Source organism: Musca domestica, unplaced genomic scaffold (genome assembly GCF_030504385.1).
Source record: "Musca domestica strain aabys unplaced genomic scaffold, Musca_domestica.polishedcontigs.V.1.1 7, whole genome shotgun sequence".
Taxonomy (NCBI): Eukaryota; Metazoa; Arthropoda; class Insecta; order Diptera; family Muscidae; genus Musca; species Musca domestica.
Genome location: NW_026712383.1, coordinates 4,940,881 through 4,956,157, shown reverse-complemented (window position 1 = coordinate 4,956,157; position 15,277 = coordinate 4,940,881). Strand labels below are relative to the sequence as shown.

General features: G+C 40.8%; 1 protein-coding gene across 1 annotated transcript in view; it reads left to right on the top strand.

The window, feature by feature from the left end:
* The window catches only part of LOC101901640 (uncharacterized), a 51,657-nt gene extending 37,109 nt beyond the window's left edge, over window positions 1–14,548 (top strand). Inside the window, exon 7 of the mRNA XM_005185149.4 lies at window positions 60–14,548. Coding sequence (XP_005185206.2) covers window positions 60–13,666 — 13,607 coding nt within the window. The 3' untranslated portion in view covers window positions 13,667–14,548. The remainder of the gene's footprint in view (window positions 1–59) is intronic.
* Window positions 14,549–15,277: the final 729 nt, after the last annotated feature.

Sequence of the window (15,277 nt, the reverse complement as noted above, 5' to 3'; positions counted from 1 at the left end):
AAGCACCCGTCAAAAGAAAATGATCAAATATTTTAACCCCTTTTGTTACTCTATTTCAGATATAACCTCCATGAAAACTACAGATACATCAAAACCACGTTTGTCTTCAAAACATCAACACTTGACGTCAGCATTACATAGCGCCCACTCGTCTTCTTCGCCCACAACAAGTGCGGCAGCTGACAATTACGATGATATACCGGATTTTGCGGCACCACAGGTCGAGATTAAAACTGAAATTAAAGTGGAACCTGATTTTTATCCACCCATGGATCAATCCGATTTTGGATTCGACAATGACTATTCATCAAATTCTCAAGAGTTTACAACAAATTCCAATCAAAATCTTACGTTTTTACAAGATTATCATGATAATGCATCGAGTTCCACGAACTCGTCGTTCTCATTTAATCTGCAACGTACGAACACGCCAACAAAGAAGAGTTCCAGAAACTCCGAAGCTATACAGGATGAAGATGCCTACTGTTGTGTGCCGAAATGTGGCGTGAGAAAATTCACATCACCCACCCTAAACTTCTTTCCATTCCCACGAGATGAAAAATATCTAATGCAATGGTTACATAATTTAAAAATGTCCTATGATCCAAATGTCAATTATGGTGTATATCGGGTGTGCAGCTTGCATTTTCCCAAGCGTTGTATCGCTCGCTATTCGCTGAGTTATTGGGCGGTGCCAACATTTAATTTGGGCCATGATGATGTGGGTAATTTATATCAAAATCGCGAGAGTTCTGGGGGGTTTCCTTCGGGTGAAATGGCTCGTTGTTATATGCCTGGTTGTCTATCGCAGAGGGGTGAAACCAATGTTAAGTTCCATAGTTTCCCCAGAGATTTAAAGACTCTAATAAAATGGTGTCAGAATTCACGTCTGCCCATACACAGCAAAGAGAATCGTTTCTTTTGTTCGCGTCATTTTGAGGAGAAATGTTTTGGCAAATTTCGCCTCAAGCCTTGGGCTATACCCACACTGCGTTTGGGTACGGTATATGGCAAGATACATGACAATCCGAATATTTATCAAGAAGAAAAGAAATGTTTTTTGCCATTTTGTAGACGTAGTCGTTCCTATGATTGCAACCTATCGCTGTATAGGTTCCCTCGCGATGAAACTCTACTGAGAAGATGGTGTTATAATCTACGATTAGATCCCGAAATGTATCGGGGTAAAAATCATAAAATTTGTTCATCTCATTTCGTCAAAGAGGCCTTAGGTTTAAGAAAACTGAATCCGGGTGCAGTGCCTACCATGAATTTGGGACACAATGATACCTTTGATATTTATGAAAATGAATTGTATACACCGCCACCACCCTTACCATCTTCAAATTCGTCACAGGCTTCAACTTCCTCCAAGGCCAAGAAGTTTGCCGAGCTATTGAAGCAACAACAAGAAATGTCCGGATCATCAACGGCGCTATACGATGACGTCTTTTTGAATTCAATGGCAACAAAGATCTCTAGTCTAGGTGGTGGTGCAGCACAAAGTAATGCCTTAGATTTAGGAGATGTGTGCTTGGTGCCAACTTGCAAGCGTACCCGCCACACGGATAATATAACCTTGCATACCGTGCCCAAGAGACCGGAGCAATTGAAGAAATGGTGTCACAATTTGAAAATGGACTTGGAAAAGTTGCACAAAAGTGTACGTATTTGTAGTGCCCATTTCGAGAGCTATTGCATTGGTGGCTGCATGAGGCCATTTGCTGTACCCACCCTCGAACTGGGTCATGATGATCCCAACATATATCGTAATCCCGATGTCATCAAAAAATTAAATATACGCGAAACATGTTGCGTGCCGACATGCAAAAGGAATCGTGATCGCGATCATGCTAATTTGCATCGCTTCCCAACGCATCCCGAGTTACTGCAGAAGTGGTGTGAGAATTTACAGAAGCCCGTACCGGATGGCACCAAGCTTTTCAACGACGCCGTGTGTGAGGTGCACTTTGAGGATAGATGTTTGCGCAATAAACGTTTAGAAAAGTGGGCAATACCCACCATAAATTTAGGCTATGATGATATAACCCATCAATTGCCGTCCGAGGAAGAGGTCGCCGAGCATTGGACTAAACCGTTTGCACCCAACAATGGTGATGAACAGGGAGAATGTTGTGTCTCAACGTGTCGCCGTAATCCACAAATCGACGACATCAAACTGTATCGGCCTCCCGAGGATGCTGAGCAATTATTGAAATGGGCCCACAATCTGCAAGTTGATGCTGGCCAACTGCCATTATTGAAAATCTGTAACTTGCATTTCGAATCGCATTGCATTGGCAAGCGTTTGCTGAACTGGGCAATGCCCACATTGAATTTGGCCTCTAAAGTGGAGCATTTATTCGAAAATCCTCCGCCCACACAGGTCGTGTACAAAAAGAAGGAAAAATCAGAGCGTATTGGTGGTTCCAAACATGAATTGATTAAATGGTCGCCGCGTTGTTGCCTGCCCCATTGTCGCAAAACACGCATTCATGATAATGTTCAACTATTCCGTTTTCCATACGCCAATAGACAGACACTGGCCAAATGGTGTCACAATATCCAACTGCCGTTGGTGGGAAGTTCTCATCGACGCATTTGTTCCACTCATTTTGAGCCATCGGTCCTAACCAAACGTTGTCCGATGAACTTTGCTGTGCCCACACTTAATCTCAACAACCATCCGGGCTATAAAATCTATCAAAACCCGGCTCGTTTGAAGCAGCCTCGAATCGGGGGAACTCAGCGCCAGTGTGTTGTCGAGACATGTCGCAAAACAAAAGTGGATGGTGTGGTGCTCTTCCGTTTCCCCAACAGCCGTATGTTAATGCAGAAATGGCGTCACAACATCAAAAATATGCCCAAGGGTAAACTGACAACCCTTATGAGGGTTTGTTCGGATCATTTTGAACCTCACTCGGTGGGTGGTAGGCGTATATCTCCCGGTGCTATACCCACCTTGAAATTGGGACATGATTCCGACGATCTGTATCCGAATGAGAAACGTTCATATTTTGAATTGGAAAAATGCATTGTCAAGGGCTGCGATTCACGAAAGGGAGAGGATATGCGTTTATATCGTTTTCCACGTGACGATGAAGAGCTCTTGGCTAAATGGTGCCATAATTTGAAAATGAATCCCATGGACTGTGTGGGTGTACGGATCTGCCATAAGCATTTCGAGACTGAATGCCAAGGACCAAAACTGCTGTATAAGTGGGCCATTCCCACGTTGGAGTTGGGTCACAACAAGGACGACGACGAAGAGGAACTGGAGATTATACAAAATCCTCCACCTGATCAACGCAGCGGGGAGTTTATCTATAAATGCTGTGTTCCCAACTGCGGCAAGACTCGAAAATATGATGATGCCCAAATGAACAGCTTCCCCAAACATTTGAAACTTTTCCGCAAATGGAAACACAACCTGAAGCTAGATTTCCTTGACTTTAAGGAACGAGAAAAATACAAAATATGCAACGATCACTTTGAGCCGATTTGTGTGGGTAAAACAAGATTGAATTTTGGTGCCATACCCACCGTTAATTTGGGTCATGATGAAACTGAGGATTTGTACAAAATCAATCCCGATCGCATACGTCCAAATTTGTTTATCAAGAAGCGGGATATTGAACGTATGGAACGTCAACAATTGCGACTGGAAGAAAGGAGGGAGCGTCAACAGGAAAGAGATGACAATATGGACATGGACGAGGAAGATGAGGCGGCAGGGGATGAGCTGTTGGATCCCCTGAGCACTCCGGCTGAATGTTGTGTAGAAGAGTGTCATGGACCAAAAAGTCTGATGAGAGAGCCTTATGATTTGCCAGAATCCGAGGAATTGAGACAACTGTGGTGCCAACGAATCAACGAAGGTCGTGAGGAAAAATTACCAATGGAAAGCAAGCTATGTGGATTACATTTTCAGGAAATATTCCGCAAACTTAAAGATAAAATGGACTTGTTAAAAGATCAAGAAAAGGAAGATGTAAAAGCCGACTACGCAAATCTTGTTATGGCCTATCAAAAATCCGAAATGTCTCTATTGATCAATGGTTTCCAATGTCGCGTTGAGGGCTGCAATTCGAGCATTTTGAAATCAGAATTGCGTCTGTTCTACTTTCCCTATGGCAAGGAAATTGCCAAGAAATGGAGCCACAACACAGGCATTATACCCGATGAGCATCGTCGTTATATGAATAAAGTTTGTTCGTTGCATTTCGAAACCTACTGCATAACAGAGACCCAACGTCTACGACCCTGGGCCATACCGACATTGCAATTGAAATCTTCAACGGAGAAAATTTACAAAAATCCGGATCTAACTCGACTTGATAGGCGCATGATTGGCCCCCAGATAATAAAATGTGCTGTAGAGAATTGTGAAAATTCGCAGGAGAAAGACATGAGTCGTGTGAAACTTTTCAACTTTCCCTCCGACGATGATATGCTCAAGAAATGGTGTGCAAATTTGAAAATGTCACGACACCTAACACCTCTCTATAAGATCTGTTCGAAGCATTTTGAGAAGCAATGTTTCGGCAGTTTGCGTATACGATCGTGGGCTGTGCCGACGCTTAATCTGGGTCACAGTGAGACACCAGAGTTTTACAATAGGACCACCATCAAAAAGGAAGTTTATGACGACGACGCAACCTCGGCGAGTAACGAAGCTGCATTAAAACAAGTGAAGATTAAAAAATCATTGGACATTATCAAATGTTTTGTACCCACCTGCCGAAGATCCCGGCTTAAACATGGAGTACGTTTCTATTCCTTGCCCAGCCATGAGAAAATGCGACGCAAGTGGTTGCATAATTTACAGGTACCCTCGAACAAGGCTGCAAAGTTACAAAATCTAAAGGTATGCAACCTGCACTTCCATAAGCGTTGCTTGGATGGCAAAACGTTGAAGCCCTGGGCCATGCCCACAAAGCATTTGGGTCATGCCGAGCCTATTTTCGATAATCCCAGACGTTTACAAAACCCCTTGATGTTAAAGAAATGCATTTTGCCACATTGTAAAAATCACCAAGTGTCCCACGATGATACCAGAACATTTGTATTTCCCAAGGTGCCCGAGTATTTAGAGAAGTGGGCGGAAAACTTAAAATTGGATGTTGGACAATGCAAGGGTCGTTTGTGTTCGGAGCATTTTGAGGAAGAAGTTATTGGGGAAAAGAAATTGAAAAATGGAGCAGTACCAACAATTAATTTGGGTCATGATGAGAATCCCCTACCTTATGACAATAAGGAGCTATTGAAGAAAATTCAAATGAAGTCAATGGCAACTGGAGAGGATGGCAAGACAAATGGAGATGCTGATGGTATGCTTCAAGATGGTGGAGGAAATGAAATGGAATTGATTGACGAAGAGGAGGAGGACGAAGACGAAGACGAGGATGAAGTGGAATTTGAAGATGATGATTTTGAATATGGTTATTTGGTGGATAATAATGATGATGATGATGCGGACTATGAAATGGACGAATATGATGAAATGGATGACAGTGATTATGATGATGAAGAGAAGGACAAATCTGAAGAGAAGGATGAAGAGAATGAGGAGGAGGAGGAAGAGGAAGAAATTGATCTGTCGAAAATTCGTCTACGTGGCACCTCACAGCCGTGGACTTCATTGAATTTGAAGGAGGTACGTGTTACTCTGGTACCTCTGACTCCAGAAGATATTTTAGATATGTCCTCCAGATCCTCCTTCAGTAGAGATCAACGCTCAATAACACCGGCAAGTAGTTTCAGAGACTTGAGAGCAGAGACACCAGCCAGTTTTAATGGAGCAGCTGGCATGAATTCTTCCGAATATATAGATGAAAACTCTTCCACAAGTACCACAATCACCACAGCCACATCAAATAACATAACAACTACTGCTCTTCGCACGGATCGTAAAATAAATAATATTGCTCCTCGATGTTGTTTGAAATATTGCGGTCGAGAAAAGACACCCGATCAACATTTGACCACCTATGGTTTCCCCAAGGATCCACAACTCCTGCAAAAATGGTGTGACAATTTGGGACTACAACCCGAAGAGTGTATAGGACGTGTCTGCATCGATCATTTTGAATTACGGGTAATTGGTACACGAAGACTTAAACCCGGTGCCGTGCCGACTTTGAAATTGGGTCCATCGCGTGTGGCTCAGCATAACAACGATGAAATTAGTAAAATCAAAAGTTTTCTTGGAGACCAGGAAACCAAATCCATCGGAGCAGGTGATAGTGAACAAATATTAACACCACCACCTCCCTATGGTACACCAAAACCGGGTAGGCAATCGGTTTTTCGGCTATGTTGCCTCAAACATTGTCGACGCAAGAAACTAACCGCAGAGATGGCGCCGGGGGATGAACCACCAAAGCTATATAGATTCCCCGTAAAACATCCAGAACTTCTAAAGAAATGGTGTGCCAATTTAGATATACCAGAGGATACTGAAAACCTGGCAAAATTGAGGTTATGTTCCAACCATTTTGAACCATACCTGATGCGTAAGGATGGTTTGCTAAAACCCAAGTCAATACCCACATTGGATTTGAATGAAACGCAAACTCCGCCAGTGTTCAAAGTTAAACAACGGAGAGACAAACATATATTAATTACAAATAAACCTCAATGTTCATTGGAGCATTGCCGGCGGAAAGAAGACCAGGACACCTTCATCATAAATTTCCCACAGCACGACAAGAATTTGCAGAGAAAATGGTGTTTCAATTTGAAATTGGGCAGGAAAAAACTTAGATATCTTCAAATTAAGCTGTGTAATCGGCATTTTGAACCGTGTGCCTTCTACAAAGATAGACATGTGCGATCTGGAGCAGTACCCACCGTGGATTTAGGCCATGAAGGTAGAATAATAAGAAATGCACCTAAGATTCGACGTCAAATACGAGGTTTGGGTCTCAAGGAGATGTGTTGTGTCAACCAGTGCCAGCAGCGGGAGGAAGAAGTTAAACTTTTTCCATTTCCCAAAAATTTTGAACTAAGACATACATGGTGTAATAATCTGCAAATTGACATGAGTCAAGCCCTCAATGGTCATTACAAGGTGTGTGCGGAACATTTTACGAAGGAGAGTTTTGCTGATGACAGCTGCAAGGATTTGACAATTGATGCTGTACCAACATTAAAATTGGCGGAAGCAACAGCTGTGAAAGAGGAAATAAAAGAAGATGAGGTAAATGTTGAAGCGAACCAGCCAACAGGCACGCCGTGTGAAAAATCAAAAGAAAATGTAAACCCCACAATCCCATGTTGTTACTTGCCGCATTGCAAACGGCAAGAGGACCCCGAAAATGGCACCTTTCTTGTTGATTTTCCACAAAATACCCCCAATACCCTCAAAAAATGGTGTTTGAATCTTAAATTGTCACAAAAACTTAAAGACTTTGGCGAGTTTAAGATATGCAATCATCATTTCGAGGAGCGGGCATTCAAAGAGGATATGCAAATAAAACGTGGCATATTGCCCACCATTGATCTGGGCCATAACGATCGTATTATTAAAAATATTTCCCGTCGCGAACACAAATGCTGTGTTAGTAACTGTAAAAACGTGGAAAAGTATAAACGCTACTCCTTTCCCAAAGATAAAGAGTTGAGGCAAATATGGTTTAGAAAATTGAGAATAAAGAGGAACGAAATTGTTCAGAGGCCATTAAAAGTGTGCAGACAGCATTTTCGGGATTCGTGTTTTGTGGAAGGAACTGACCAACTAAAAGAGGATGCTGTGCCGTATTTGAAGAGGAATGTCAAAAGAAAAAGTGCAAATAAAGAAGAAGGAGAGGGGGAGCAGGTTGTTAAGCTATCGGGAACAAATGACAAGAAAGAAGAGGAAGAAATTTGTGCTGATAAAACACAAACTAGTGATGAAAGAAAATCACCTCCTAGTGGCAGTGGTGATAGTAAACCCCATTGTTGCCTGGCTCATTGTGGTGTCCAAGAAGATCCCATTACAAACACATTTCTAATAGGCTTCCCTCAACGTGGCAGTAATATGCGTAGAAAATGGTGTATAAATCTGAGATTTGGTCGCTCAGCTGCCAAACATGATGACAACTTAAAAATATGCAATCATCATTTCGAATCGTATGCCTTTTATAAACAAAAATATCTAAAGGCCGGTGCCGTTCCCACCTTGAATTTGGGCCACAACGAGCGTATAATCAAAAACGATGCCAAATTAAGACGGAAAATTCGCCTAGAACCCAAAGATGTTTGCTGTATAAGTTCCTGCGAGAATCGTGACTCGCCTAAACAACTTTTTCCTTTTCCCAAAAATTCCGAACTACGTCGCATTTGGAGTAATAATTTACAAATACCCTTGAGGCAGGCCTTGAGCAATCACTATAAGCTGTGTGAGAAGCATTTCACAGTGGATAGTTTTGAATTGGGCACAAACATATTGAAGATTAATGCAGTGCCCTCGGTGAATTTGGGCATAAAGGAGGAGGATACACAAAAAGTTCTAATAAAAATTGAAAACGAAGATGACAGTGGTAAATGTGTGGTCGAAAGTTGTCAAAAATCCAGCAGTGTAGATAAGGTGAAATTGTTTCAACTACCCAAATCCAAGGAGTTGTTGAAAAAATGGTTACACAATTTAAATTTACCCCACGATATTGATTTGGAGACGACACGCATTTGCCAAAGGCATTTTGAAAAGGCGTGTCTGCGACAGGGTAATTTACATGAAAATGCCATACCCACCCAATGTCTAAAAGCCAAGTCATGGTTTTATCAGAACGATGATGAGCTGTTCGAAGAGATATGTCATGAGTGTTGTGTTTCAAATTGCAATTATAGGGAAAATAACAGTGGTGAGGATACCACAATCGAGCAGCAGCGAGGGGAAGTCGAAGATGGAGATGATAGGAAAATGTTTAAATTTCCCAAACAAAAGGAAGACATTGACAAATGGCTTTTTAATCTAAAACTAAATTGTGAGGATAAAGAACTAAAAAATCTAAGAGTATGTAGTAATCATTTCGAAACTCGTTGTATAGATAAACAACAAAATCTGTTAATGGGTTCAGTGCCCACCCTGAATTTGGGACATAGCGATATTGAAAATATCCACAATAATGATATACAGAAATGTTGTATAATTAATTGTAGTTATTGGTTAAATTATCAATGTTTTAAATTAGCCGAAGGAGGTGGCGTTGCAGAGGAGGAGGAGGAGCAGTTTAAGGCTAAATGTTTACAAGTATTGAAATCGAACATAGAAAATAATGATGTAGAATATATGTGTTGTGTACATTTCATAAGCTATTATGGTGATTTGAATTGTGAGGACATACCGAGGCTTAGGCAACTCTATGAAAATCTAAAAAACCTAACCGAGCTACAATGTTTCAGGTGTTCTGTGCCGCAATGCAAGACTGGTTTCAATTTAAATATACAACTATTTAAATTTCCCAAAGATGAGTCATTGCTGCAAAAATGGCTACACAATAGCTCGGTGGAATTCCCTGCTGCGGAACGTTCCAAATATCGCATTTGTGCATTGCATTTTGAGAATCGTTGTTTCAGTGAGAAAAAGCTGCATCGCTGGTCTTTGCCCACCCTGGCATTGCCTTACAATTTAAGTTTATATGTTAATCCGCCGGAGGCATTGCCCTCGCATCATGAAAACCTGAAACATTGTTGTGTGGCATCGTGTAACACTGATGTTGGACCTTTCTTTAAATTTCCCACCAAGACTTTGGAGATAAGAAAGTGGATACATAATCTGAATTTAGGGCCCCAGCAATGTACTTTGAATCTGAGGGTTTGCTACCAACATTTCGAGAGCTATTGTTTAACTCACAATGAAGAGGGGGAAATTGTTAAACTCAAGTGCTGGGCTGTGCCCACCTTGAATCTAAGTCACAATAATAGCCCCGATTTGTACAATAATCCCCAACACAAAGTGGACATGTTTGTGTGTTGCATATGCCAGGAGCTGCAAAATAAAGCCGAGAGTTTACACCTATTTAGGTTTCCTTCACGTTTGTCGGTGTTTCTAAAATGGTTACATAATCTCAAAATCCCACGCAACCAATATCGCCCAAGTATGCGTATTTGCATTAGGCATTTTGAAAATGAATGTTTCCATGCAAAGTTGAAAATATTGCGCAAAGATTCTGTGCCCACGTTGGGTGTCAAATGTCCCAAGCAGGAATTGTTTAGAAATCCAAAAAGAAACTTTAGACGAAAATGCTGTGTTGCCGTCTGCGAGGGACCCTGGTCACATTTGTATACATTTCCCAAAGAGAAAATTCTACTCAAGAAATGGTACTTTAATTTGAAAATAAAACAAAACGACGTAGATGAACGGAAAATGTTGAAAATATGTGAAAAGCATTTTGAAAATAAATGCCTGAATGCATTTGGGGCGCTAAGGTCCACAGCTGTGCCCACTTTAAATTTGGGTCACAGTACTCGTATTTTTAAGAATCCACGGCAAATGGAAAAGAGTAAAACGAAAATGATTGCAAAAAATACGAAAAAGGGAAGGGATTTCAGGAAAAAGATTCAGGAGGAGCAGAAAGCTATAGAAGGCGTGGTTAAAAAGGTACAACAATTAAGACAACCAAAGAAAAATGAAGATATATCCGCAAAAGAATTAAGAAACAAGAAAAAAGAGGAAAATCTAGAGGAGACAGAAATCCTCAATAAATCCACAAAAGTAAAGACTAAATTAAACCAAGAAAACCTGTTGGATGATGACGATAAACCCCTGGTGAACTTTATCAAAGAAAAAAGGCAACAGGAAAAGTCTGGTACTCCTACAATTTTGGAAAATACCAAAAAGAGAAAGATTGCCAAAAAGTTTTTGCCCGTAAAACCAGAACCGGAGAATAAACCTTTGTTTGAAATTATAACATCAGACATGGAATTGGAAAGAAGTACCCCAAGCACGTCGTTTGCATTGACATCTCTACCCAAATTACATGCCATCAAGCAGGAAGCATTTTTGGGTTTTGAAATTAGAGAAGTTGATAAAAGGGCAGCAAGGAAAGGTGCTACAGCCCTTAGATGTGAATGCAGCTATCCTGAATGTAAACAAACAAAGGCCCAGATATATAGGTGGCCGGAAATTGAAAATCTCAAAAAGTTATGTTTCAAAAGTATGTGCACTAAAATACAACCCAATGAAGAGCTGCAGTTTTGCGATGAACATTTTTATAGGTTGTACAAGCAATTCGAGGAATATATCAATGAACTCTCCAGCAATCCAGGAGATCACCAGCAAGAACTGCAGGCTTTGATTAAAACCTACAAGGAACTATCCTCGAGATGTAAATTCCTTGGCAAACGTTGCATGGTACCACAATGTACCACAGATCTTTATACAGCATCCCAGACAAACAACGACATTAAATTGCATCATTTTCCTTCTCAAGTCCAGACCATAGCTCGAAGATGGTGTCATAACTTTGGCATGGACTATGATCAATTGGACAAAGTCAAAATGCATTATTATAAGGTGTGTAGTCGTCATTTTGAGGACTATTGTTATAATGCCCGTTCCATATATTCATGGGCAATGCCAACTCTTAATCTGCCTCAGGGCACAGATATTTATGAAAATACTCCTGAAGATAAATGTGCCTCCGCAAAGAAAAGTGTGGTCAGTGCTAGACACGAATGTAGTTATCCCGAATGTAAACAACCTAAGGCGGGGCTATACAAGTGTCCAGAAATTGCAAATCTCAAGAAATTATGGCTGGATAGTATGCCTAATCAAAATAAACCCACAGCAATAGAAGAAGTTTATTTTTGTGATGAACATTTTTACAAGTTCTACAAGCAATTTGAAGATCACATCAATGAGATGATTGGCAATCCCGGGGAACATCAAAAGGAACTGCAGGCTTTACTTAAAACCTATAAAGAAATATCGGCTAGATGTAAATTTGTCTTCAAACGTTGTATGGTACCGCAATGTACAACTGATCTTTGTACAGTACCGCAAACGAGCAACGATATACGATTGCATCATTTCCCCTTTAGCTCTCAAGGCCTAGCTCGGAAATGGTGCCACAATTTTGCCATGGACTATGATCAATTGGAAAAATCGAAATTGCACTACTATAAAGTGTGCAGCCGTCACTTTGAAAGCTATTGTTACAATGCCCGTTCCATATATTCGTGGGCAATACCGACCCTTAATCTGCCACGGGTGAAAGATATCTATGAAAATAGTCCAGAAGATAAATGTGCCTACCAGGGGCAATGTTGTGTGGAATCTTGTGTAAATAGTAAAGGTCTGCAAACAATAACCCGAACCCGACTCTTCAAGTTTCCCTCAGATCCCGAAAAACTCAACAAATGGCTAGAAAATGTAAAATGTGAAAATTTCCAAGCGGATGAAACTAAAATATGTGGCCTACATTTTCGTTACAAATTTATTACCAAACAGAAGAAACTAACTGATGATGCCATACCCACTCTCAAATTGGGCTCGACTTTCTTCGACAATGATGAGGAGGACCTTTTGACCAGCACAAATGTATTCGTTAAAGAAGAACTTCCAGATTATGATGAGCAACAAATTGAAGACAATGCCAATGCTTTTGGTTGGAGTGATCATGATTATTGTTTTGAGACGTCAAAGGAAACAAATAACATTGCCATTAAACAGGAACTCATTGAGGATCAATATGGTTTGGAACAAGAACATCAACAACATTCCCAAGATCAATCACAATTATTTGCATCGCAAACAATTAAAGAGGAAATAATTGAAATAGATGAAACCGATCATCAGAATTACGATAATTATTATCAACCACCAGACCCAACGGAAAATGAAACTGAAAACCAACCCGAGCCAAAGACATCATTCCCCTCCCTTGTAATATCCGAAGTTAAATCCCACATTTATCTTTGCTGTGTGAACAAATGTACAAATACCTCTGAAACACGTGGCATAAAACTTTACACTGAATTTCCCAGCGATTCGGAAATTTTCATAAAATGGTGTTTCAATCTTAAAATCGATCCTCGAAATTACAAAGAAAACCAGTATGCCATTTGTAGCGAACATTTTGAGGCAATTTGTTTCAGTGATGGTGACTTGAAGCTGCACAGCTGGGCGGTGCCCACATTGAATTTAAATTTGCCCGACAACTCTTTTATCCATCACAATGATCCGCCCAGCGAACAGTGTCTGGTATATGGCTGTATACAGCCGCTGATGCCCTTGTATAAATTTCCCCTACGCTTGGATTTATGTCAGAAATGGTTTGTTAATTTAAAACTGGATTTTAATCAATATCGTGTGGACAACTATAGAATTTGTCGACGACATTTTACTCCGGCATGTTTTGATGTGAATTATGTTCTTAAATCAGAGGCAATACCAACATTGTGTCTGGGTCACAGCGATCAGATACAACATCACAGCGAATTTGGAGAGCATGTGCATCAGCCAAGCATTGAAGAAGTGCGAGGTAATAATAATAATAACCCGCCATTGCCTGATTTTATACCTGGTCTTTTGATTGGCGTCGGTGCACCGGCTGCTGAGAATAGTCGTGGCAGTAGTAGCCAGGGTTCACTGGTACGCCATTTGATATCGCCCAATGATCTTGAGGATCATGATAGTAGCTATTATGAAGATTTCGAAGAATGTTATGGCCAAGACGAATGATGATGATGAAGGTAATGATGATTAAGTCAAGGAATTTTCAATAGAAGGAAGTGATCAGAAAATTAAGGAGATGGAAATGACCAAGGACGATGATGGAAATGGTGATATATTGTAAGTGCCAATCCGTGGACGGAATAGAGCCTTGGAGGCCCTCTGAGTAATTTCGCCAAAGCCATTTGGGGACTATTTAGGAAGTCCAGTTTTAGACCATTATTGTTTAGGGAGTTCATGTTTGATAGATGAAATAAATATTAACTTGTGTCTAGTGTTGTAGAACATTAAACACAAGCGAAGTCGGTGCTCGATTTCGTTTATCTCCAGAAGTCAACATTACTTCCATCTCAACAATATATCCTGGAATGATGGGTAGTCTAGAATTGTCCCCTTGGAAAACGCAACAGCGGGTCCCAGTGTCTTCTTCCGCCGCCATTTCCACTACATCGGATTGGCGCATAGCCGCCAAAAGTCAAAATCGCATCCACCGCTCCTATGTTACATGGAACATGCGGTGGACAATATCCTGTAATGACTCCTACAGCAATTCTGATCTTGGCATTTTTATAGGATAATGAAAAGTTCTATTCCGTTTTATAACCGGTCATATAGAATTTTCAAGGCAACAACTTGAATGAGTACCTAACATCGGACTCATCGTATCATCTGTACCTCGTCGGTGTATAACCGACAGAAGTTAACATCCCTTCCACAGCGCGAATATGACATGAAACATACGGAGAACAGTGCCACAAAATGGCTCCTACAGTAATTTTGATCTTGGAGAGGATAAGGAAAAATTCCTATGCCGTTTTATATCCAGCCAAATCGAATTTTCGTGTTGGAAAGGCAACAGTTCTTGTTTTATTTTTATGAGTGCCTAACATCGAACTCCTAGCTCTATATCTCCTGGCCGCAGTGCCTCCATCTGCACCTCATACGCGTATAATCGGCAAAAATCTACATCGCTTCCATTCCACCAATGTGACGTGGAACTTCATGGCATCTTGAAATTACTGTTCCAGCAATTCTGGCAATGGTATGAGTTGAAAGGAGTAAGGTCGTGATATAACCGGCCAAATGGAGAAGTCGACAGTTCCTTGAAGCAGTACATTCTTCCGTTGTAAATCCATCGTTTTGATAGACATAATTTGTACAGATGACCTATGCCGTCGCTCTCGATCAGAATGTCAGATGGTTAATGGTTACTGGCAACATCTTTTGAAAATAGATCATACAACTCCTAGTTGTTGCAGATTTTTTAATTGAACATCAGAAGACACCGAGGGTCCAGAGGTCTATGGCGTGACTTCATTCTCTGCCGCATATTTCAAATTACGGTACTCCGGCTTAAGGTCTTACGTGATGATATTTTCAAGAACCAGCGTTGGTGGCTACCTGGTGGCTACAATTTCGTAAGAGTTTTTTATGTCTAGTAAGAGACATGTAACACAAACGGTACCAGTGCCTTCGTATATTTTGGAACTGTCCGTATATGTTTCATGACCGTTTTTAAGGACATTCACTTCCAGTCCAGAGATTCACTGTTTTGTAAAATCATGTTTATTAGCTTCAATACTTCCATCTTAAATATTGCGATTCACAGTTACGTATGGC